Raw genomic sequence first — 25,722 nt, 5'->3', positions numbered from 1 at the left:
GTACGTGACAGTTTTGTTACCTAATCAGGAGTGATGTGTTTTTCCAGTGTTCAAGGGGCTGCAGAAGGAGTCTGCGTTCATGCGCAAAGAATGGCACAGAAAGCAAGGTATGGGATCTTTTTCAATGAAGAAAATATGTCATGAGTGGAGTAGTGATGCGATGAGATATTCGATTTATAGAACAATGTCAGAAATCATAGCAAACATAATTGATCATTGAAATAATCCCACTGTCTTGTTTTTCGTAGGTCCTCACTTTGTGGAGTATCTGAGTTATGAAGTGACCCCAGAATGTTGTGTTATCCTGAAATGCAAGGTGAGAATGCCGAGGCACAGGGTTAGAGGGAACTCTTGGATAATGGATGTTAGTATTAGGAAAATTCTTCTTAGGTCAGCTCACACACCTCTCCAGATGACTTGTTACTTACCAGTGTGCAGTAAAGAAGTGGACCTGATCATCATATCTCTGTCTATCTCTATTTCTATCCATCTGTCGCTGTCACCCTCTGCAGGTTGGGAACATAAAGAAAGAGACTGTTGCATTGTGGTACAAGGATGGGCGCGAGGTCAAGGGAGATGAGAAACTCACCTTCACCGAGGGAGTGCTCAAACTGGAGATTGCTCAGGTGAGAGGGATTCTGCAGTTAATTCATGCACATCATACATTAGAAATATATACAGTACCACAAGCCTCTTATGCAGTAGTATAAGACCATACTGCACAAAACCTGTCTTTAGAGGGTTAAGAATATTGTTTTGCACATTACTCTAGGCTATATGAATGGCTCTTCTATACAGTAGACTACATATAGGTTGTAAAATATAATATACTGTTTTCAGTATGCTGCACATGTATGAACATACTGTATGTACTGAATGTTTTTGTAATATGTTCTACACATCATTATACAGTCAATGTGCTGTTTGTTTGCAACTGTGTATGACTGTCATCATTGCACATCTCTGTCTATATGTTCATATATCCTAAATATATGGGTTCCTCACACAACATGGATGCTATCTTCTGGCTTCCAAGATGGTGGAGAAAGTTGAGCAGAAGTCGGTCTTGAAGGGGTTGCGACCATGTGAAAAGTTTTTTTTGTTCTTACTCTGATCGTAAATGACTGTCTTAATATCGCTTTCTTAATTATATCAATCACAATTTCTCTGTCTTTTCCAGTTACAGCATCTAACCGATCCTTACTTAAATTTGTATGAAACCTCTTAATTTCTAACCCCCCACCATTTATTATTTCTTACTAAATTACAGCATATTTCGACACGATTCAACATTTGACCTCTAACACACCATGTCTCGACCATTGTTCTCTGTATTAAAGGTAGACTGACGTAGATGCAGAAAGGAAACGGCACAGTGGGTCAATTTCCTTAACAACTAAGAGCTGTGAAGCGCGAGGCTCAACTTCTCTGCTGTTTTGGTGCCTGGGCTACCACACTGTAAACAGAGTGAAGTGAACCCGTGCACATGCGCAGATATTGAGTGTGACTGTGTGAGAGTGAGGCCTTGCATCTCGCTCATCTCAATATCTGCGGTGCTGCTCGCGGCAACATCATTACGCCGAGTCTACCCCTTTTAATGCGTTTTATAAAATCGGTTTTATGTCTTTTACAGTATAACATGTCCTTTTGTAAATCACCTGTTTTCCACCCTACATCTGTCTACCTAGTCTTCAGCCAAACACACCACTCATCTCCGTGTGTAGTCCAACGTGCGTGTCATCAAAAGTGGCACAGTGTGTGGACGTGTGACACGCATCGTGCCTTAGCGGTGCAGTATGTAAACATGTCACATGTGTCCTATTACAGCGTGATGCTCCTCCTGCAGCTGTAGCGACAGACCTAGACAATTCCCTCGAGGACCTTATCTGGAGAATGCTAAAAGTTTGGATCAGCGTGATCTTTTTGTCATCTTAAGTGATCATCTTCTTGGTTTTGCTGTTTTGAGAATGCTTTTTTGCTTTTGTGTCAAATAAATGTGTGTCCTGCAGCACCCATAGCAGGGGAGAAAAGCTTGCCTTTTCGCTTGACAGTTGAATTTTCACCATTTACATAATGATGTGTATCTCAAACCTAGCCTTCTCTTATAGATCTCAAAGAAGGATGCCGGTGTCTATGAGATTGTTCTGAAGGATGACAGAGGGCAGGACACATCCACGTTGAATCTGACAGAACAAGGTGACTAACCCCTCAAAGCCATACCTCATTGTGTGTGCAGTAAAGCGTCAACAAGGCCTCATCATATTTACATTTCTGTCCTCCAGGTTTCAGGGACTTGATGAATGAAGTGTTCAGTAATATTGGTGAGTACATGTGTCTTACTGCAGTGGTAAACCCATGAACTAAAGTTGAACTTGTGTTCAAAACATCCATAAAGTCTTCCTCTGTAAAGTTGCTCTGTGTAACGTTGCACTCTGTAACGCCTCTGTAATGCTGCACTTTATAACGCCTTTGTAACGTTGCACTGTGGAACATCTCTGTGACGTTGCACTGTGGAACATCTCTGTAATGTAAGACTGTATAACATCTCTGTAACATTCCCTAGCCAACTCCTCCACTGCACTGAAGATCCAGAGCACAGACGAGGGCATCAGACTCTACTCCTTTGTCAGTTACTACAACGAGGCGCTCCAGGTCACCTGGCACCACAAGTGTGTAGTCTCCTTACGTGTGACTGTGTGTGTGTGTGAATGTTTGCGTGTGTGTGTGTGTGTGAATGTTTGTGCGCACGTGTGTGCGTGCCTGAGTGTGTGTGTTCGTGCGTGCGTGTTTGCACGTACATTCAACTGTCAGGTGTGTGTCGCCTGTGAGATGCAGCCTATATGTGTGTGTGTGTCAGTCAGCTGTTTTTCTCTCTGATAGGGATTCAGCGATAGCCTTCACAGACCGCATTAAGAGTGGTGTGGTGGGAGAGCAGCTGTGGCTACAGATCACAGAGCCCACAGAGAAAGACAAGGGCAAATACGCCATCGAGTTCCATGATGGAAAGGGCGGTCTGAAGAGGACTGTAGAGCTGTCTGGCCAGGGTGAGGCTACGGCTGAGTTCCAAATGGCACCCTATTTCCTATATAGTGCACTCATTTTGACATCTACATGGAATTAAGCGGCTCCTGTTCCTTCACCAATATTTTGATAGGTATACTCACCTCCTCTTTTCTTGCAGCATTTGATGACGCATATGCAGAATTCCAGAGGCTCAAGTAAGTTAGCTCGTATTAGTAGACATTCATACACCCTTTACACCCTTTTTCCCCCCATTGTATTAGCCAGCTCTTCTACATGTTGTGGATGCGGCATGCCATTAAGTATCCAGCAAACCCGGAACATTCCCAGGACATGAGCTAACATTCCCATGAAGTTCTAGTTAGGGTTTGAGCTAACATTGGGGTGAAAACGTCCCACAAACATTCAAAGAATGTTTTTGATCACCAAATATTTTTTTGAAGGAAATGTTTGACGTGAAATATCCTTGTACTGCTCTCCTTACAGTCACTAAAATGTTGTGCATAGCATGTGTAAAAACTACCACATAACGTTCTCATTGGGTGTGTGTGATAACACAATGTAATAACACAACGTTCCAGTAATGTTCTTAGAAACATACCGCCGCAACACAATGAGGGCGCAATAGAAGTGGTTCTTAGCAAACATTACAGGAACGATCTGCTAATGTTGATGGATATGTTATTTAGAACACCCATAATAACAAGCAGAGAATATCTCTACAACGGTCTCATAAGGCTATTCTGTGACAAGCCATGGGTTCCAAAAACATTCCCTGAACATACTTTGGCAATTATGTCTGGACTCAATTGAATAGGTTCTGAAAAAACCTCACAGAAACATTCCTAAACATCCTAAATAACATTCAGGGAACGTTCCCACGAGACTTCCATAAAGTTATAGTGTGATGTGATAGCATGATTGTTACGATAACGTTCCCTTCACAAACGTCAGCAATTATGTCTGGATTTAATACAAGTGGTTCTGAGAGAACTGGAATGTTCTGCTCATGTTAATAGGGCCATTCCACCAAAAAAGAGTGCCTTTTGATATTTTAAGCAGAAATTGTGCATTAGTATTGAATTTTAAAGCCTTTTATATTAAATGAAGTGCCTTTTTAATATAGACCACATGAGATAAAACAAGAAACCCGCACACGGCTCTTGCTAGTATCACTGCTCTTCATTAAGCTTTTACGTAGCGGCCTCAAGGCCTTTGTCAGAGCTTTTGTGAGTGTTTATAATTTTCACCCTTATGTAGACATTGCCCTATCCACATCTGTTCAATGCATCGAATGGGGTTGTAAAATAAGCAAGTGTTACCAAATATAACAATGTGTGTACATAAAACGCATTAAACATGTCGGTAAAACCACAGTGAGGATAAGTACGTTTTCATAAATCATTGGGTACAGTGCAATTCAAAAACGTCAGCCTAATCTAATCCAGGCTGTATCACAACCCACCGTGATTGGGAGTCCCATAGGGCGGCGCACAATTGGCCCAATTAGGCCGTCGTTGTAAATAAGATTGTTTTCTTTTAACTGACTTGCCTAGTTAAATAAAGGTTTAATAAAAAATAATCTGAAGTGATGCGCATTAAATCATGTTCACATTTACAATTTAACATGCATGGGCATTTCATCATTAAGACCTTTGGGGAATAATGTCTGGTGACTTTCTCAATGCCACAAAATCTAAAGGTAGAAATGTCATGAAATGTCATATAGACCACATGGAAAATTCAATAAATTATATATTTTTTATATGAATAAAGACTTGCTGAAGTGCCAAAGAGAATGCTGGGTAAAACCTAAATAGGATATTTCAGAAACCTTTTAAAGAATACATAAAGGTGTGTGTGAGAATTCTTGCAACATCTATGCACATTCTCACATTTGCCCCCCCCCCCTAGAACTTTTGGGGGTAATGTTCTAACACCATTCCCACAACTAAAGGAAATGTTCTGGGAACATTCACAGAACCAGTTTTGGTTTGCTGGGTAATCTGCATCAATCCTTCCTTTCATGTGATTTCTATCTTTGGTGTTCCTCTCTGTCTGCCAAGCCACTCTCTCTGTGCATGTATGTTCATATAGCAGTCTCTGACAGGCTTTGACAGGCTTTGAGTAAGGGCATAGGGAAGTGGGCAGACAGATGAAGCCTTTACGTAGACACACTTCCTGGCTCCAGTCCAAACACATTCTCTGGATGTGTTTCTTATCTTTGTTCTTCCATTCTGTTCTGTCTCTTCCATTTTTCAGAGCGGCCGCTATTGCAGAGAGAAGTAAGTACACACACACACACACACACACACACACACGTTATTAGATGGGAATGAGAGGGCTGCTCTCAGTATTGTAGTGGGTACTGATATTTTTAAACTGATCTGAGGTCAGTGGTCTAATTTGGTGCTCTTTGTTACAGATCGTGCTCGTGTGGCAGGAGGCCTGCCTGATGTCGTCACCATACAGGAGTTAAAGGTAACCATGTCTGGATGGATCTGTATCTGTCTGTTTGTATATGTACTGTATGTCCATTGTCCCATACTGGCCTGGGACTCAGGTATTGCAGACTTGATTGGGTATGACACTACTACTGCTGCATCTGAAATGGTATCCCTAGTATTCCCTATTTAGTGCACTACTTTTAATCAGAGCTATGGTCAAAAGTCATACACTATATAAGGAAGGGCTCTGGTCAAAAGTAGTATGCTATGTAGGGAATAGGGTGCCAAGTATAGGGTGCCATTTCGGACACACCTTATTATGTGTGATCTTGTCTCTCTCCATCAGGCCCTGAACCTGACCTGTAACATTTCGGGCGAACCCCTGCCTGAGGTCGTCTGGCTGAAGAACGAGAGGGAGATTGTGTCTGATGGCCACTACGTTATGAAGCTCGAGGCAGGCAAGTACGCCAGCTTCACCATCACCACGGTGAACACGGCAGACTCGGGCAAGTACAGCATCCTGGTGAAGAACAAGTACGGCACAGAGAGCGCCGACTTCACTGTAAGTGTCTTCAGCCCCGACAGCAAGAAATAAGGGAGAAAGAAAGAAGGCCGGCAAGAAATAAGGGAGACCTCAATCTTTGCATAAATATTATGTATAAAAATACATAGAAAAAGACAAAGAAAAAAGATGGAAGGGATACAGAGTCCTGAGCATTGGTTTGAGATGGTTTTTATGGTGGTCTATACAATATTTAACTCTAGTTTGAAAAGGTGTATCGTTTTACTCTGAGCATGAAATGCCCAAAGGTTTAGAGAAAAATCTGAGAAGAACTGTTTCAGCATTTTATCTTATAGAATTACAAAAAACATAAACACAATACTTTAGTTCCAATCATCCTTTATTTTGACACTACGATGAGTATAGTTATACATTTATAAAATTCCCCCATGTATTACAATATGTTGCTATATTTTACTAAGTATTGACACACTAAAAAGGCATGTAAAGACAAATGTTTGTGTTTAATTCAAATGAATTTACTGCAACAGACTTAAAAGTAAAAGGTTAGCCATCTAGTATTGTCTAAAAAGGACTGTGATGCTGAAAACCTTGTTAGCTTACTCAAAGGTTATTACTGTATGTGCCATGCCACGGAGAAAGGAAGATTTTTTTCTGTAATGTGGAATTTTAACAGATCCTGTGTTTTTTCATTCACAATCATTGTTTACTGAATATGATGTCACCACATATGCCACTCAGTAGTGTTATTACATCACTCCTTCTGCCGCTATGTTGTGATTATGGCATCCCTTTCTCTGATTTATGACATCACTTCCCCTATCACTTAGTAGTGATTATGACGTCACTTACTTTGTCACTATGCAGTGATTATGACGCCCCTTCATCTGTCACTCAGTAATGATTATGACATCCCTTCCTCTGTCACTCAGTACTGATTATGACATCACTTCCTCTGCCACTATGTAATGATGACATCACTTCCTCTGTCTCTCAGTAATGATTATGACATCACTTCCTCTGCCACTATGTAATGATTATGACATCACTTCCTCTGTCTCTCAGTAATGATTATGACATCACTTCCTCTTTCCCATGTCTCATGAGAAGGACTAATAAAATGGAGCATGTATTCCCTCACCACCTCCTCCTCTGTTGTCTCACTGTGTATTGTTCCCTCTGTACAGTACCCCACTCTTCATTCTCCATTCTCTTCCTCCACTCTTCCCTCCCTGCTTCAGTCGCCTGTTCACCATTCTCTCCTGGTCACTTGTCTGATATTGTCTGATGGTCATCTTGTCTCCGAAAGACCATAAAGGCATCTATCACCAACGTGCCACGCAATCCCTCAGTCTGAACATACACAAGCACCTCTCCCCTTACACAAGGGAGTCAAAATCAACTCCTTGACGACGCACACACCTGCTGATTTTTTTTTGCGTTACCTTTTAATAAGTGGTTGATTTAGACCTGGGTCTGTGGCTCTTGGGGATTTGAGCTTGACAACCCTGCTGCTTTGTACCATATGCGGGGTCTCTCAATACACTAAACCAACTGCACTCTGTCCACACACACTTCCACTGAGCATCCTTCCTCCCATCACATTTCTCTGTACTGTGTGTTTGTAAGCACAAATCACCCTCGGACATCCACCATGTTTTTGTTCATTAGATGTTTTCTCATCAAGGATTCACCACTAGTAGGACATTAAATTATCTGCGTCCCAAATAGCAGCCTATTTCCTATATAGTTCACTATTTTTAACCAGTGCTCTTTGGGCCCTGGTCAAAAGTAGTGCAATAAATAGGGAACAGGGTCCCATTTGGGAAGCAGAAATAATCTACTGCTACATACGGTCAATGATGTGACGTAACAGTGCACCAAGCCCTCGTGATAAAGGAAAGGAACATCTTATCAGCAACTCACACACACGTGAGCTTGTTATTGGTGCTGAATGGGAAAAGTCTTAGTCATATATTTAGCATGTGTGCCAGTCTGGGACACCATTTTTAGATTTGCTGACTGGAAAAGATGGACATTAGACCCAGGCAATGTGATCGCAATGACATTAAAACAAACAATGGGTTAAGCCACCAGAATATAATGAGAGTAGCCTGTCACATAACTCAAACATGTGGAGAGACCAGGAATTGGGTTAGCCAGTGGTCTGAAACAATATCAGGGCCTGTATTCATAGAGTGTATGAGTATCAGTTCCCAATCATTCATATTCATTATAGTCTAAGAGGCTAAACTGATCTGAGATGCTTTATGAATACAGGCCCAGGTTCCAATCACCTACAGTATCTCAAGTCTTGTATTATTATTTTTTTGCGGGAGGCTATTCCATGTGGTAAAACATGCTGCTCTCTGTTTCCAGACACACTAAACCGCAAAGCATTAATACAAAAAAATTGTCTGTGCACAAGTAAACATGATCAATAGCTTATTACACCAGCAATAATACCATGTGATCCTGGAACAAAATGTGTTGTTGACATGTTTTTTGCAGCCCTCTTCTCAGAAGACGTTTTAGTGACGTTTAATTTGTTGGCCTATAAATCACATTAGGAAAGCTTTGCAGTCTGGTAAGTAATCTCAAATGTCAACAATTCCTTTGAAGTAAAGACCATTTTTTTTAAGATGGCTTGATGAAATGAAACTTTTTATTCACAGGACTAGTTTTAAAAGTAGCTAGGGAAATTCTGTGTGCAAAGTATGTGTGTGTGCGCCTGTGTGAGCGTGCGGGTAAACCCTAAAACCTTTTCCATTTGCCAGTTGGTTGTAACAGAAGGCAAAGGGGACTTGGGAGTGACCTCCTATTTGACTGATGCTGATGGGAACGTGATCATTGGGTGTAAAAGCAGACCTACCACCCCAACAGAGAGGAGGAAGTCAGTCACTGGGAAGAAAATGCAGAAGAGAAAGGGTGAGGGGACAGCTGTCCACAATAATGTGTGCAAGAAAATACTTAGCGCAAAAATATTTTAATGTGAACAAATACAAATATTCGTCTGTACCTTTAATTAGGCCACACTTCTCAATGAAAGAAAGAAACTTACTACCAAGTAAAAACAGTGTACAGAGTAATTATCTAATCCCACAACCCAGATCTGGCATAACAGTCTGTCACAAGAGACTGGGGGTTATCTCACTTCAATGTGTCAGTTATTCACCTTCAGAAGGAGTGGATAGCATTATCATGTTTCTCCGGTTTGAGTCAAAGGTGTAAGCACTATCACAACAAGTCATGTTTGAGGTTAGGGGAAAAAATCTAGTTAGGTTGATTTCTTCACCACCAAAACTAGGGAAGTTGTTTTGGATTGACTTTTTGGTGATGGGAAGGGCAGTCTTGTGATTGAGTAAGTGGTTAAACATAAGTAATGTCCTTCCTCTGGAAGAAGTTTTGTGAATTTCTTCACCTGTGTGTGTGTGTGTGTGTGTGTGTGTGTGTGTGTGTGTGTGTGTGTGTGTTTGTGTGTGTGTGTGTGTGTGTGTGCGTGTGTGTGTGTCCATGCGTTAGATTCCGTAATCCTCCAGAAGCCACCAGAGGAAAAGGAGGGGAAGAAGAAAGAAGAAAAGAAGATGGAGGACAAAACTGATGCTTTGCCAAAAACCACAGACAAGAAAAAGGCTGCCCCTGCTGTTGCAAGCAGGGTCGGCAAGCAGGAGACCCTGCAGCAGCCCACAACTACAGCAGATGAGGCGAAGCCAGATGATGTCCCCACATCTGAGAAACCGGCAGAGAAACCACAGATTAACAAGGGCAAAAACGATCAAGATGAGTGATGATCAGAAAGCTGGTTACATAAGTGAAATAGTTATTTTGGAGTTTGATGTGGTTTACACGTCTTGCATGACTGATGTGTGTCTTTCAGCATCACTGAAACAACACTGGAATAACTGTTTTCCTCACAAACATTGTAATTCACTCATCCTTTTCTTTAAAGGCCCAGTGCTGTCAAAATGTCCACGAATGAAACTAACACTCAAAAAACTGGATCTGTGTAATTTCCTGATAGTTTCTGTTAGAAAACACAATCTACACAGGACTTTCTAATCAGCAGCTTTGAATGAGCAGGCATTTCGGCTTTCCATTGTGACATCCACATGCGGTAAATTTAATAGAGCAGTAACAAAGAGAATTCCAAATCTCCCTGCCAATAACAGCTAGTTTTCAGTTTTCCCCTCCCCCTCAGACCACCCCCAAGCAGTCCTAGTGAAATTCTTGCTTGAGAAATATACTGAGAAATATATAAACGCAACATGTAGAGTGTTAGTCCCATGTTTCATGAGCTGAAAAAAAGATCCCAGTAATTTTACATATGCACAAAAATCATATTTCTATCAAATGTTGTGCACAAATTTGTTTACATCCCTGTTAGTGAGCCTTTCTCCTTGGCCACAATAATCCATCCACTTGACAGGTGTGGCATATCAAGAAGCTGATTAAACAGGGGACAATAACAGGCCACTCTAAAATGCCACAGATGTTTCAAGTTTTGAGAGAGCAATCAATTGACATGCTGACTGCAGGAATGTCCACCAGAGCTGTTGACAGAGAATTGAATGTTAATTTGTCTACCATAAGAAACCTCCAATGTCGTTTTAGAGAATTTGGACAGCTGATGAAACTGAGGAGTATTTCTGTCTGTAATAAAGCCCTTTTGTGGGGAAAAAACTGTTTTCGTTGGCTAGGCCTGGCTCCCCAGTGGGTGGGCCTGGCTCCCCTGTGGCTAGGCCTGGCTCCCCAGTGGGTGGGCCTGGCTCCCCTGCCCAGTCATGTGAAATCCATAGATTAGGGCCTAATTCATTAATTTAAATTAAATATGAACTGTAAATCACTAAAATTGTTGAAATTGTTTAATGTTGAGTTTATATTTTTGTTCAGTATAGTTTCTTTGCTAAATGGAAATGTTTTACAGTTAAGTACTTAATTGTCCCCAGAAATGATTTGATATTGATATAAAAACGGCTGCATTGGGCCTTTAAGAGCAGGGACGATTAGAATACAGAGTGAGGGATGCAATTTTTTATTACAATGTATAATTCAAACATGTAGGCTGCGCTATTAAGTTGTAGCTCAAATGAAGGCCCACAAAAAAGGCATAATTTCCATAGTCTTCAAATCTTTAACCTTTGGTGGTGTTATTGCTTGCATTTTTTTTTTGCCTTCAAGATTGATTATAATGCAGTAATAGGCCACTTTAAGACACCTGAGATTGGGAATGATATATGTAAAACAGGAGTATGTGTATTGAGGGATACACAACTGACCGACTTCTGAACAAACATTAGTTTCTCATGCACAGCCCTTATATAAATCAAAGACACCAAAGGAATGATATGGGTGTATACGCAAGAGAGGAAGTGAAGGACAAACGAAACGTGAATACCTGAAGTTAACCAGAGCAGAGTAAAATCACAGCAAGGTCAAATATTAGAACATGTCACTCAGTTCACCCAATTATCTTGGAGGCAACATCCAAATGGAACAGAGAATTGGACCACCAAATAAAATGTTCCTAATTTTATTTTTTAACATTTAAATTCATATCACTTGACGAATGAACGCTTGTAATTCATACACGATTATCGAGGAGATTGCATGGGCCACTTCTCTTCACTGGTATAATTGTTGGAAATAGCGCATTTCTCTGCATTGAAAATAATGAGTCATGTTATGTTTGGTAGCCTGTAGGCCTGCACAATACGGTGTGATAACAATTAAAAATAATACAAGGTTACATTGTAAAAACGCGTCTGTGTGTAATTTCTCAAATTGAAACGTTGTACGGGTAAAATGCCAGTAGATGGAAAGTGTTACATTGTATCACGTGAAAGCACCGTTTGCGTGGTCAGATGGTTAGATCACAGCGCCGCGAGACGAGCCAACTACGTCGAGGCTCGAGTGGAGGTGAACTGCCACCGTGAGAAATAACTGACACCGGCTGCCAAATGACCGTCTGCAAACGGTATGTAATTTCAAGTACTAGGCTACTCTCGTCGATAAAATGCAGTTCTCTGCGAAACAGTAGGTTGAAACAGTAGGTTTTTCATTGAGCCTTCAGTGCGAATCTCACGTTTTGACTGGGCTAGCTACATGTAACGTTAGCTTAGGCGACACAGTAACGTTGTCGGGTTTAGCCTTACCTAACGTAGCAGACGTACAATAAACTGTTATTGTACGACGCTAGCTCTAGTTAGTATAAATAACGTTTAAAAAAAAGACTTATGATGAGCAGCTTCGCTCATCAAGCTCTAAATTGTAGGGGGATTAAATATACATACATATATTTATACACATAACGCTCTTTGGGTTAGGATTGCCTCTAGTTTGTCTGACGTTATGGATGCCAAGAGTGGCTAGGGTGGCAATGGATTATAGCATACTTTCAGTAAATGTTTATAGTCACAGCTACAATATCACACAGTCTTACTCATAAAGCTTAGTAGACATACAAAACTTAAGAAATGTTTGTCTTGAATGACAATTTGGCATTGAAGACAAACCCATTGAAATGTAACTTAACCCTTGAATTGAAGAATACGCGCTCTAACATCTAGGCTACTTGCAACCAAAAGTCATGTTATGGGGTACATTTGGTCTATAGTCTATTGTTTACTTTTTTGTTGGTGACCCACAGTGGTGGACAAAGTACTAAATTGTCATACTTGAGTAAAAGTAAAGATACCTTAACATCAAATTACACAAGTAAAAGTGAAAGTCACCCAGTAAAATACTACTTTAGTAAAAGTGTAATCTACTTAAGTATTAAATGTAAAGGTATAAACCATTTAAAATTCCTTATATTAAGCTAATTATACAGCACAATGAAAATTTTAATTTGTATTGACGGATAGACAGGGGCTCAGACATAATTTACAAACAAAGGGAAGGGAAGGGAAGAGGGATACCTAATCAGTTGTACAACTGAATGCCTTCAACTGAAATGTGTCTTCCGCGTTTAACCCAACCACTCTGAATCAGAGAGGTGCGGGGTGCTGCCTTAATGCATTTGTGTCCAGATCAGAGGCAGTAGGGATGACCAAGGATGTTCTCTTGATAAGTGTGTGAATTGGACCATTTTCCTGTCAAAATGTAAAAGTACATTTGGGTGTCAGAGAAAATGTGTGGAGTAAAAAGTACATTATTTTCTTTAGGAATGTAAGTGAAGTAAAAGCAAAAGTTGTCAAAAATATAAATAGTAAAGTACAGATACCCCCCAAAACTACTTAAGTAGTACTTGAAAGTATTTTTTACTTAAGTACTTTACACCACTGGTGACCCACTATTTGATGTTGTGCACATGTTGACTTTAAAATGACTTAATCCCAGCTCATGGCATGTTTTGCCACAGAATTGGCTCCTGAACTGAACACACAATCTTTGCAAAGCACATTGCTAGGCACTTAGATGTGGAGCAGTACATAAATGTCAAGAAAAGCCAGATATACACTGTAATCTTGTAAATAAGATTACTGCTAGCCAAGGTGCTCTCTAACCATCTTAGTGGCCAATGAGTCAAGGATGATAACAGGTCTTCTACAGCAACGCCTGTTGATAAGGCAGAGCAAACTTGTCTTTACTGAATATTATATGCTGTATGTGTCTGGATGTAAGAGAACAATATTATTAATGTGTTAATCACACTATTAGGTGCAAAACACCATAAATGACCAATAGAGTGCAGTAGAAGGAGCTTATTGTTGTTGACAGCAACAGACTCCTAAGCAGTGCAGTAAGCAAGTTCTGATCCACAAATAAGGATACAGTCCCATGGGTGCAATAACAAAAATACCTCCACATGCAAGTGACACATTCAAAATGAAAACAAAACCATATCTGGTGTCTGTATGTGCCATTCTAAAGTTCACATTAACTGAGCTCGGCAAGGCAATGTAGTGGTTTCCTTTTGTGGGTGCATGAAAAAGTTAGTCAGTTTCATCAGCAAACTTGATTTGATGTGTGCTTTACTGAAATTCTACTTACTGTAACTGGCTCATACTTCTTACTGCATTATTAGATCACAAACCCAATAGGCTATATGTTTCTATGTAGGCCTAGATATGTACAGTCAGTTTAATAGTTGTGTGCTATACCAGCCATTTTTCTGTCTAAATTAGGCAATGTGAGTGTAGTAGGTTACAGGCAGGTCTCTGACCTAGACCGAATGGATGTGTAGCCAGCGGAATCCTCCAGAGTTCTAACATGGCTGACATGTCATCTGTACTTCTTTGGAAATTTCTGCTTTGTCCATGAAAAGAGTTTGCCACTGCAGCTTTGATTCAAACAGGCCATGGCATGGCAAACTACACATCATTGGGGCATATTTTACATTAATCGCATCCTTTGCTCGTTTTTCTGAATTGTACTGTTTTGCCATGTTGCTAAAGGGTGTAATTTAATTAAGTATGACCTTACACATACGTCTGATGAATTTCTTCAAAGACTCTTGTTTCATACAATTCAGGTCTCCTAAAGGTTGTTTAGTCTTCGCACATTTTGACATTTTGCTTTCTAGTGCCTGCTTTGAGCTCACCATGGTGGGTCAAAGCCCTCAAATGGGTATGTAAGCGTTTTAAGGCTCAGGTCTGGGGTAAATTTCCTTCATAGGGTTTGTGTTGGCTTAGAGGGGAGCAAAGGCCACAGGGGCTCTGGACCGGTGCATGGCACAGGCTGGGTGGAGGGTGGCAGAGTCAGGAGGAGAGGGGCAGAGTGAGTAGAGACCGCCTGGGCTCAGAGTACAGTGCTATCCCCGCTGAGGTGAACAGGCCTTGGGCCCCGGGGAGAGAGCAATGGACCTCTCAGTATGGTGCCCTGATCCAAGAGACTCAGTGGAGAACCAGGACTCACATCTCCAGGACACAAAGTCCTCCTGGACTCTGGTGAGTTGGGATTCCCTCATTAATCTGCAACTAGAGAGTACGTTGTGGTGCATATTTTTTTAACTTATACAGTACTTTATCAGAAATGTTTGTTTTTGTAGTTTATCAGATGGATGGATTATATAAAAAATATTTAAAAATGTGAGCAACATCAGGTTTCTCATTTAATTTGTTTTTTCTTCAGAGTCACATAATGCTGTGACCTATTGGTAGTAACTGTTTCTTTCCACAAGTTATGTGGAAATGTGCTTCTGTTGGAGATTTACTTTGGGTTCAAAGTCCAGGGCACTGGTATGCAGCTCAATAAGTTCATAAGAAGTTGTCCATGTAAGGTGCTTAAATATTGTTGGGTCGTTCCACCAATTCGGTGCCTTTTGAGAAGTGTAACTTGTTCCAATTTAAAAAAAAGATTTTACCTAATTTTAACATTCTGTCATAAAGAGCACATGTTCAACTTTAAAAAAACAAAACACGTTTTCCCATCTCAAGAGGTTAAATATAAAATGACAATAGTAAGTTCCTATTAAGTGCCCAAAAAGGTAACAGGGATAACCGCAACAGGGGTGACGGCAACAGGGGTGACGATTTCTTCTTAAATCAGCCACAGATCCCCTTGTGACAGGAGGAATGGAAGCTTGTTGTGTGCAACAGGGAGTGGCAATTGAATGCAAGCTTCACAAAAAATGAAATTGTTTCAATATTTCTAGCCTGTCTATCTATGGGGAACAGGATTGACGTGTTATGCTCAACCGGCTCAGTTTTCCACCACAAATCACCAGAAAATGGCAAAAAAATTGTAGAACTATTCCTTTTACTCTTTGATTTGTTCAATGTTTCTTTAAAAAATATATTTTCAAAGGAATAGTTTCACCATATTAAAATTATAGGGTTGACCTTAAAATTAGCGACAGATGTAAATTAATCACTAATCACATTAAATAAATAATAATATTCTAATATTCAGAAATTACTTTGTCAAAGCAACAAAATAACTGGTGCTTTAAAATTAATGGTAAACATTTTTGGGACTAAGTGTGTTAAAATCTTCCTAGAAGTGACACAGGGTTAATGGATTCAAAATGCTGAATTTTGGCACTTTAGCAAGCTTTTATAAAAAAATGTATTGAATTCTCCAGGTTGTCTATAGTAAATAGATATAACAGTGGTTCGAAAACGCAATATTCGGGCACGATTTATACTTAAAATATCAAAAGGCACTCTTTTCGTGGAACGTCCCTGTTATTGTAGCGTTATGAAGGCATTTCTGCTGCATTCTGTGTCCTCCATTTGGTGTAAAGATTATTTTTTTCCTTTACCACACCAGTGTATCCACTCTTTTCATTTAGCAGCGGTAACCCACCGCTGCTAAATTGTTGCCACCCATGCAAAAAATATTTATTTCTGCCGAGACATGCTTTTAAATGGATAGTCGTTGGCTCAATGACTGGAAGTCTATGGGAACAGCTAGCATGTCATTGCGCTTACGCTAGTAGCAATGCATCCCTCCCCCCTCACTCTTCCATTGCCGTCACTGCAAAAAAAAATCCCAGGAGAAACACTGCACATACAAAGATTTAATTTTGGAGACATACAGTGGCAATGACCTGAACTGTGTGTGTGTTAGTGGTGTACAGATCAGCTGTTTGTTCATCCGTACCAGCCCGCAATTTCTAATAACCTATCCACAACTGCCCGACTATGTGATAAAGTGAAAATCTGAGGCTCCTGACTCTAAGCAGCTAATATAGAAAATAGATGTACTGTGTGCTACAGTCAGAGACAGCAGAAATATTTTTGGGGCAGGGGGTGCAGGATTTTTTTGGTAGGCTATTTGTTAGTCAACTTGACTATAATTAGATACATGCAGCTTCTCTTCTGTTATTATACTCTATATTGGCCTAGAAGACTGGAAAACCCCTTGCTCACCAAAATAATATCATAAATTGGTAAATGTAATGCTTCAATCTAGTTGACATCAGTAAAGTTTTCATCTCTGCTTCTTTCGCGGAGCAAAGACATTAAGAAATCATAGGCCCCAGGGCTTTGTTTTTTTAATAACATTATTTTTACATTTCATGCAATTCTGTGTCATTTACATGACAGAAGACATTAGCTGATTTTTTTTTAATACCACAGAAATGACCGAAATTAGTGGTTACTCTGACACTGACAAACTGAAATGAATCTGGTCTTGAATTCAAACAAACAATAGCCCAGGCCAATGAAGCGACACACTGATCATACAATATTAGGAGGCAATATATATACACTGAGTGTAAAAAACATTAAGGACACCTTCCTGATATTGAGTTGCACCTCCTCTTTTGCATTCAGAACAGCCTCAATTCGCCGGGGCATGGACTCTACAAGGTGTCGAAAGCGCTCCACAAGGATGCTGGCCCATGTTGACTCCAATGCTTCCCACAGTTGTGTCAAGTTGGCTGGATGTATTTTGGGTGGTAGACCATTCTTGATACACGAGGAAACTGTTGAGAGTGAAAACCCCAGCAGCATTGCAGTTCTTGAAACAAACCCGTACGCCTGGCACCTACTACCATACACCGTTTAAATCTTTTGTCTTGCCATTCACCCTCTGAATGGCACACATATGCAATCCATGTCTCAATTGTCTCAAGGCTTAAAAATGTGATATCAATAAGGGATCATAGCTTTCACCGAGATTCACCTGGTCAGTCTATGTCATGGAAAGAGCACGTCCTTAATGTTTTGTACACTCAGTGTATATCATAAGCTACAGTAGGCTACTAAATACAATTTCCAGTGGCACACTGACTTACCTAATGATGAAGATGAAGCCATGCCCTATTCACACTGGACTAGTATTACTAGAGAATGTTGGCTATGTAATTATAACCCCAGAATGCCGTTAGTCCAGAGTAGGATTCGGACGGGATTAGTTTTTCCCCCCAAAAAATTTCCCTTCTCAATAAATTGACAGTTATGACAAAAGACTGGAGGTTTTTATTCTAAGATATTTCAACATGTCTATCTTTGGTATAGTGTTGCCATAATATTTGAATTGAGGAAGTGTCATCATAATCATTATTTTAGCGATCTGCAGTAGAATACGTCCTAAATGTCCCCCAGCCTGCAGATGTAAGCTAAACAGTGTATTTGCACTTGAGATGCATTTTTAGGCTATGCATGAGAAAGTTAACTTGTCATTTCTAAAACTTTAGTTCAGTTAATGCTGCTTTGTGATCTATTAACACCATGTGTTGCATTAAATAGGCACAATCTTTTTTTTTATACACTACATGGCCAAAAGGATGTGGACACCCTTTCAAGTTAGTGCTGACAGGTGTATAAAATCGAGCACACCACCATGCAATCTCCATAGACAAACGTTGACAGTAGAAAAGCCCATACTGAAGAGCTCAGTGACTTTCAACGTGGCACCGTCATAGGATGCCACCTTTCCAACAGCTCGTCAAATTTCACCCTGCTAGCTTCACCCGGAAGCCAGCTGCATCAATGTGTTGGAGGAAACACCATACAGCTGGCAACCGAAGACAGCATGCATGCGCCCGGCTGCCACAAGGACTCGCTAGAGTGTGATAGGACAAGGACATCCCAGCCAGCCAAACCCTCCCCTAACCCGGGCGACCAAGTCCAATTGTGGGCCGCCTCATCGGTCTCCCGGCCGCTGCCGGCTGCGACACAGCCCGGGATCGAACCTGGATCTGTAGTGATACCTGTAGCACTGCGATGCAGTGCCTTAGACCGCTGTGCGGGAGGCGTAAGTGCTGTTATCGTGAAGTGGAAACGTCTAGGAGCAACAACGGCGTAGCTGCGAAGTGGTTGACCGCACAAGCTCACAGAACTGGACTGCCGAATGCTGAAGCTTGTAATGCGTAAAAACCGTCTGTCCTCGGTTGCAACACTCACTACCAAGTTCCAAACTGCCTCTGGAAGCAACGTCAGCACAAGAACTGTTTGTCGACAGGCTCATAAAATGCGTGACCATGGCCGAGCAGCCGCACACAAGCCTAAGATCACCATGTGCAATGCCAAGCGTCAGCTGGAGTGGTGTAAACCTCGCTGCCATTGGACACCGGAGCGGTGGAAACGTGTTCTCTGGAGTTATGAATCACGCTTCACCATCTGGCAGTTCAAAAGACATATCTAGGTTTAGAGGATGCCAGGAGAAGGCTACCTGCCCAAATGCAAAGTGTCAACTGTATAGTTTGGTGGAGGAGCAATAATGGTTTGGGGCTGTTACAATATACAATGACATTCTAGGCAATTCTGTGCTTCCAACTTTGTGGCAACAGTTTGGGGAAGGCCCTTCCCTGTTTCAGCATGACAATGCCCCCGTGCACAAAGCAAAGTCCATATAGAAATGGTTTGTTGAGATTGGTTTGGAAGAACTTGACTGGCCTGCACAGAGCCCTGACCTTAAACCCATCGAACACCTTTGGGATGAATTGGAACGCCGACTGGGAGCCAGGCCTAATTGCCCAACATCAGTTCCCGACCTCACTAATGCTCTTGTGGCTGATTGGAAGCAAGAAATGTTCCAACATCTACTGGAAAGCCTTCCCAGAATAGTGGAGGCTGTTATAGCAGTAAAGGGGGGAACAACTCCATATTAATGCTGATGATTTTAGAATGAGATGTTCGACGAGCAGGTGTCCACGTGCTATTGACCATGTAGTGAATATTTTCAGTTACCCAATCAAGGTGGGGTTACCCACGTGGTCCCCCTACCTCCTCTCCTCCACCATCTGATGTTTAGCAGAGCGGCAGCAGGTTGCCTACACTCATTGAGAGTCTTCCTGTGGTTGACTGTTGCAGTGAAAAAAATCTAAAATACATGTATAATACAGTATATACTGTATATATAATATATACAGTACCAGTCAAAAGTTTGGACACCTACTCATTCAATGGTTTTTCTTTATTTTTAATACTTTATACATTGTAGAATAATATTGAAGACATCAAAACTATGAAATAACGTGTATGGAGTCATGTAAAGTCCATGTTAGGGCAAGAACAGCTCAAATAAGCAAAGAGAAATGACAGTTCATCATTACTTTAAGACATGAATTTCAAGAACTTTGAAAGTTTCTTCAAGTGCTGTCGCAAAAACCATCAAGCACTCTGATGAAACTGGCTCTCACGAGGACCGCCACAGGAAAGGAAGACTCAGATTACCTCTGCTGCAGAGGATAAGTTCATTAGAGTTAACCGCACCTCAGATTGCACCCCAAATAAATGCTTCACAGAGTTCAAGTAACAGACACATCTCAACATCAACTGTTCAGAGGAGACTGCGTGAATCAGGCCTTCATGGTCAAATTGTTGCAAAGAAACCACTACTAAAGGATACCAATAAGAAGAGACTTGCTTGGGCCAAGAAATACGAGCAATGGACATTAGACCAGTAGAAATCTGTCCTTTTCGTCTGAGTCCAAATGTGAGATTTTTAGTTCCAACCGTCGTGTCTTTGTGAGATGCAGGGTAGGTGAACGGATGATCTATGCATGTGTGGTTCCCACCGTGAAGCATGGAGGAGGAGGTGTGATGGTGCTTTGCTGGTGACACTGTCAGTGACTTTAGAATTCACGGCACACTTAACCAGCATGGCTACCATAGCATTCTCCAGCGATATGCCATCCCATCTAGTTTGCGCTTAGTGGGACTATCATTTGTTTTTCAACAAGACAATGACCCAAAACACACCCTCAGGCTGTGTAAGGGCTATTTGACCATGGAGAGTGATGGAGTGCTGCATCTTATGACCTGGCCTCCAAAATCACCCAACCTCAACCCAATTGAGATGGTTTGGGATGAGTTGGACCGCAGAGTGAAGGAAAAGCAGCCAACAAGTGCTCAGCATGTGTGGGAACTCCTTCAAGACTGTTGGAAAAGCATTCCAGGTGAAGCTGGTTGAGAGAATGCTAGGATTATGCAAAGCTGTCATCAAGGCAAGGGGTGGCTACTTTGAAGAATCTAAAGTATATTTTGATTTGTTTAACCGTTTTTTTGGTTACTACATGATTCCATATGTGTTATTTCATAGTTTTGATGTCTTCACTATTAGTCTACAATGTAGAAAATAAAGAAAAACCTTGAATGAGTAGGTGTGTCCAAACTTTTCACAGGTAGTGTATATAGAAAATATATATACAGTTGAAGTCGGAAGTTTACATACACCTTAGCCAAATACATTTAAACTCAGTTTCACAGTTCCTGGCATTTAATCCTAGTAAAAATTCCCAATCTTCGGTCAGTTAGGATCCCCACTTTATTTTAAGAATGTGAAATGTCAGAATAATAGCAGAGAGAATTACTTATTTCAACTTGTATTTCTTTCATCACATTCCCTGTGGGTCACTCAATTAGTATTAGGTAGCATTGCCTTTAAATTGTTTAACTTGGGTCAAACGTTTCGGGTTCCACAAGCTTCCCACAATAAGTTGGGTGAGTTTTGGCCCATTCCTCCTGACAGAGCTAGTGTAACTGAGTCAGGTTTGTAAGCCTCCTTGCTCACACATGCTTTTTCAGTTCTGCCCACAAATGTTCTATAGGATTGAGGTCAGGGCTTTGTGATGGCCACTCCAATACCTTGACTTTGTTGTCCTTAAGCCATTTTGCCACAACTTTGGAAGTATGCTTGGGCTTTGACTTCCCGACTGATGTCTTGTGATGTTGCTTCAATATATCCACATATTTTTCTTTCCTCAAAATGCCATCTATTTTGTGAAGTGCACCAGACCCTCCTGCAGCAATGCACCCACACAACATGATGCTGTCACCCCCGTGATTCACGGTTGGGATAGTGTTCTTTGGCTTGTAAGCGTCCCCCTTTTTCCTCCAAACATAACGATGGTCATTATGGCCAAACAGTTATGTCCTCTGGTCTGATGAAACAAAAATATATCTCCAAAAAGTACGATCTTTGTCCCCATGTGCAGTTACAAACCGTAGTCTGGCTTTTTTTGTAGAGGTTTTTGGAACAGTGGCTTCTTCCTTGCTGAGTGGCCTTTCAGGTTAGGTTGTCGACATAGAACTCGTTTTACTGTGGACATAGATACTTTTGTGCCTGTATCCTCCAGCATCTTTTTGTGGAGTGGTTGAAAAACTAGTTTTAATGACTCCAACCTAAGTGCATGTAAACTTCCGACTTCAACTTTATATTTAAACTCAGCAAAAAAGAAATATCTCCTTTTCAGGACCCTGTCTTTCAAATATAATTAGTTAAAAATCAAAATAATAATAATTTCAGTGAACCATAAACAATTAATGAACATGTATCTGTGGAACAGTCGTTAAGACACCAACAGCTTACAGACGGTAGGCAATTTTTATTTTATTTTATTTTTCCGTTATTTTTACCAGGTAATTTGACTGAGAACAATTTCTCATTTACAGCAACGACCTGGGGAATAGTTACAGGGGAGAGGAGGGGGATGAATGAGCCAATTGTAAACTGGGGATTATTAGGTGATCGTGATGGTTTGAGAACCAGATTGGGAATTTATATAGGACACCGGGGTTAACACCCCTACTCTTACGATAAGTGCCATGGGATCTTTAATGACCTCAGAGAGTCAGGACACCCGTTTAACATCCCATCCGAAAGATGGCACCCTACACAGAGCAGTATCCCCAATCAAGGTCACAGTTATGAAAATTTAGGACACGAAAGAGGCCTTTCTACTCACTCTGAAAAAAACAAAAGTAAGATTCACAGGGTCCCTGCTCATCTGCATGAATGTGCCTTAGGCATGCTGAAAGGAGGCATTGCAGATGTGGCCAGGATTGCAGATGTGGCCAGGGCAATAAATTACAATGTCCGTACTGTGAGACGCCTAAGACAGCGCTACAGGGAGACGGGATGGACAGCTGATCGTCCTCGCAGTGGCAGACCACGTGTAACAACACCTGCACAAGATCGGTACATCTGAACCTGCGAGACAGGTACAGAATGGCAACACCAACTTCCCGAGTTACACCAGGAACGCACAATCCCTCCATCAGTGCTCAGACTGTCTGCAATAGGCTGAGAGAGACTGGACTGAGGGCTTGTAGGCCTGTTGTAAGGCAGGTCCTCACCAGACATCACCGGCAACAACGTCGCCTATTGGCACAAACCCACCATCGCTGGACCAGACATGAGTGGCAAAATGTACTCTTCACTGACGAGTCGCGGTTTTGTCTCATCAGAGGTGATGGTCGGATTTGCGTTTATTGTCAAAGGAATGAGCATTACACCAAGGCCTGTACTCTGGAGCGGGATTGATTTGGAACTGTAGGGCCCGTAATGGTCTGGGGCGGTGTGTCACAGCATCATCGGACTGAGCTAGTTGTCATTGCAGGCAATCTCAACGCTGTGCTTTACAGGGAAGACCACATCCTCCCTCATGTGGTACCCTTCCTGCAGGCTCATCCTGACATGACCCTCATGACAATGCCACCAGCCATACTGCTCGTTCTGTGTGTGGTTTCCTGCAAGACAGGAATGTCAGTGTTCTGCCATGGCCAGTGAAGAGCCCGGATCTCAATCCCATTGAGCATGTCTGGGACCTATTGGATCAGAGGGTGAGGGCTAGGGCCATTCCCCCCCAGAAATGTCTGGGAACTTGGTGGAAGAGTGGGGTAACATCTCACAGCAAGCACTGGCAAATCTGGTGCAGTCCATGAGGAGGAGATGCACTGCATTACTTAATACAGCTGTTACTTTTGATTTTGATCCCCCCTTTGTTCAGGGACACATTATTCAATTTCTGTTAGTCACATGTCTGTGGAACTTGTTCAGTTCATGTCTCAGTTGTTGAATCTTGTTATGTTCATACAAATATTTACACATGTTAAGTTTGCTGAGTTTATTTATTTTGCTGCCTCTTGGGCCCCCCTCGGGCCTGGGCCCAGGGGCTTCGGCCTTGGTAAGCCCCTGCATTAATCCGGTCCTGGGACCCGATAGAAAATGCAAGAAACTAGACAACAACAAAAAAATTGAAAGAGTTTTGGTGCAAAATGTCATGTGGTTGAAATACTATCAGTTTTTATGATGCTGATTAAGATAACAACACTTCTGCAGATGGTATCTAACTGCGCATTCGCATTCTCTCAAAATGTTGAAAGAAATCATATTTCTCCACTCCTCTTCCCGAGTTGAAAATTTGGTGAAGAAATACTTAATTCTGCAGGAGTTATTATTATGGTTATGTGAGAGGTTATAGACCTACAGTAAGTGTCCAGATTTAAGTTTCCATTTAACCCATCTGAACATTAGACTACAGTTCCCTTGACGTGCCATAGGCCTACTTGAAGTCCCCCTCTTGTGACTGTCGAATTTATATAGCACCTCAAAATCATCACAAATAACACTACTATCATCCTCTTTTACCACCTAATCAAACTACTTTTCAGGCCCTCCCTTCTCTTTATTTTTAATTCTCCATTTTGCAGATGTTTTGTTGTTGAATTCATCTCCGACATTGTCCTTTCTGCCTCCAATAGAAAGATTGTTATGCCCACTCCCAAAGCATTTGGCAATTGGCATGTAGGCTTTTTGGCGAGCGTACAGTTTGGCCCTAAAGCTTAGGCTTATACACTCATGCCAGATAGCCTAAAATAATTAAATAACAACCTCAATGTAGCCTATATATATATATATATATATATATATCTATATATATCAGAAAGTATTCGGGCCCCCTTGAACTTTGCGACCTCTTTTGCCACATTTCAGGCTTCAATCATAAAGATATAAAACTGTATTTTTTTGTGAAGAATCAACAACAAGTGGGACACATTCATGAAGTGGAACGACATTTATTGGATATTTCAAACTTTTTTAACAAATCAAAAACTGAAAAATTGGGCGTGCAAAATTATTCAGCCCCCTTAAGTTAATACTTTGTAGCGCCACCTTTTGCTGCAATTACAGCTGTAAGTCGCTTGGGGTATGTCTCTATCAGTTTTGCACATCGAGAGACTGAAATGTTTTCCCATTCCTCCTTGCAAAACAGCTCGAGCTCAGTGAGGTTGGATGGAGAGCATTTGTGAACAGCAGTTTTCAGTTCTTTCCACAGATTCTCGATTGGATTCAGGTCTGGACTTTGACTTGGCCATTCTAACACCTGGATATGTTTATTTTTGAACCATTCCATTGTAGATTTTGCTTTATGTTTTGGATCATTGTCTTGTTGGAAGACAAATCTCCGTCCCAGTCTCAGGTCTTTTGCAGACTCCATCAGGTTTTCTTCCAGAATGGTCCTGTATTTGGCTCCATCCATCTTCCCATCAATTTTAACCATCTTCCCTGTCCCTGCTGAAGAAAAGCAGGCCCAAACCATGATGCTGCCGCCACCCATGTTTGACAGTGGGGATGGTGTGATGAGCTGTGTTGCTTTTACGCCAAACATAACATTTTGCATTGTTGCCAAAAAGTTCCATATTGGTTTCATCTGACCAGAGCACCTTCTTCCACATGTTTGGTGTGTCTCCCAGGTGGCTTGTGGCAAACTTTAAACAACACTTTTTATGGATATCTTTAAGAAATGGCTTTCTTCTTGCCACTCTTCCATAAAGGCCAGATTTGTGCAATATACGACTGATTGTTGTCCTATGGACAGAGTCTCCCACCTCAGCTGTAGATCTCTGCAGTTCATCCAGAGTGATCATGGGCCTCTTGGCTGCATCTCTGATCAGTCTTCTCCTTGTATGAGCTGAAAGTTTAGAGGGACTGCCAGGTCTTGGTAGATTTGCAGTGGTCTGATACTCCTTCCATTTCAATATTATCGCTTGCACAGTGCTCCTTGGGATGTTTAAAGCTTGGGAAATCTTTTTGTATCCAAATCCGGCTTTA

At 41.3% G+C, this 25,722-nt stretch overlaps 2 protein-coding genes across 11 annotated transcripts in view; both read left to right on the top strand.

The window, feature by feature from the left end:
• Positions 1-10,250, top strand: part of myom1b (myomesin 1b) — a 34,089-nt gene extending 23,839 nt beyond the window's left edge. For 6 of the 9 annotated variants that reach the window (XM_042308933.1, XM_042308937.1, XM_042308936.1 and 3 more), the window contains 13 exons: positions 48-107; positions 249-316; positions 513-626; positions 2,109-2,196; positions 2,283-2,321; positions 2,564-2,669; positions 2,881-3,044; positions 3,182-3,218; positions 5,284-5,306; positions 5,447-5,502; positions 5,815-6,030; positions 8,769-8,919; positions 9,514-10,250. In XM_042308933.1, coding sequence (XP_042164867.1) covers positions 48-107; positions 249-316; positions 513-626; positions 2,109-2,196; positions 2,283-2,321; positions 2,564-2,669; positions 2,881-3,044; positions 3,182-3,218; positions 5,284-5,306; positions 5,447-5,502; positions 5,815-6,030; positions 8,769-8,919; positions 9,514-9,779 — 1,388 coding nt within the window. In that variant the 3' untranslated portion in view covers positions 9,780-10,250. Of the gene's footprint in view, positions 1-47; positions 108-248; positions 317-512; positions 627-2,108; positions 2,197-2,282; positions 2,322-2,563; positions 2,670-2,880; positions 3,045-3,181; positions 3,219-5,283; positions 5,307-5,446; positions 5,503-5,814; positions 7,132-8,768; positions 8,920-9,513 lie in introns of those variants that run through there. The other 3 variants (XM_042308939.1, XM_042308938.1, XM_042308941.1) reach the window with 1 other exon arrangement.
• Positions 10,251-11,819: 1,569 nt separating this feature from the next.
• The window catches only part of LOC112227965 (phosphatidate phosphatase LPIN2), a 43,756-nt gene continuing 29,853 nt past the window's right edge, over positions 11,820-25,722 (top strand). Inside the window, exon 1 of one of the 2 annotated variants that reach the window (XM_024393011.2) lies at positions 11,820-11,965. Coding sequence is in view for 1 of the 2 variants with exons in the window: in XM_024393010.2 (XP_024248778.1) it covers positions 14,790-14,879 (90 nt within the window). In the remaining variant the exon portion in view is untranslated. Of the gene's footprint in view, positions 11,966-14,704; positions 14,880-25,722 lie in introns of those variants that run through there. The other variant, XM_024393010.2, reaches the window with a different exon arrangement.

The sequence above is a fragment of the Oncorhynchus tshawytscha genome, linkage group LG29 (genome assembly GCF_018296145.1).
Source record: "Oncorhynchus tshawytscha isolate Ot180627B linkage group LG29, Otsh_v2.0, whole genome shotgun sequence".
NCBI classification, from domain to species: domain Eukaryota; kingdom Metazoa; phylum Chordata; class Actinopteri; order Salmoniformes; family Salmonidae; genus Oncorhynchus; species Oncorhynchus tshawytscha.
The sequence above is the reverse complement of the archived record's forward strand: the minus strand, read 5'-3'. Positions and strand labels throughout refer to the sequence as shown.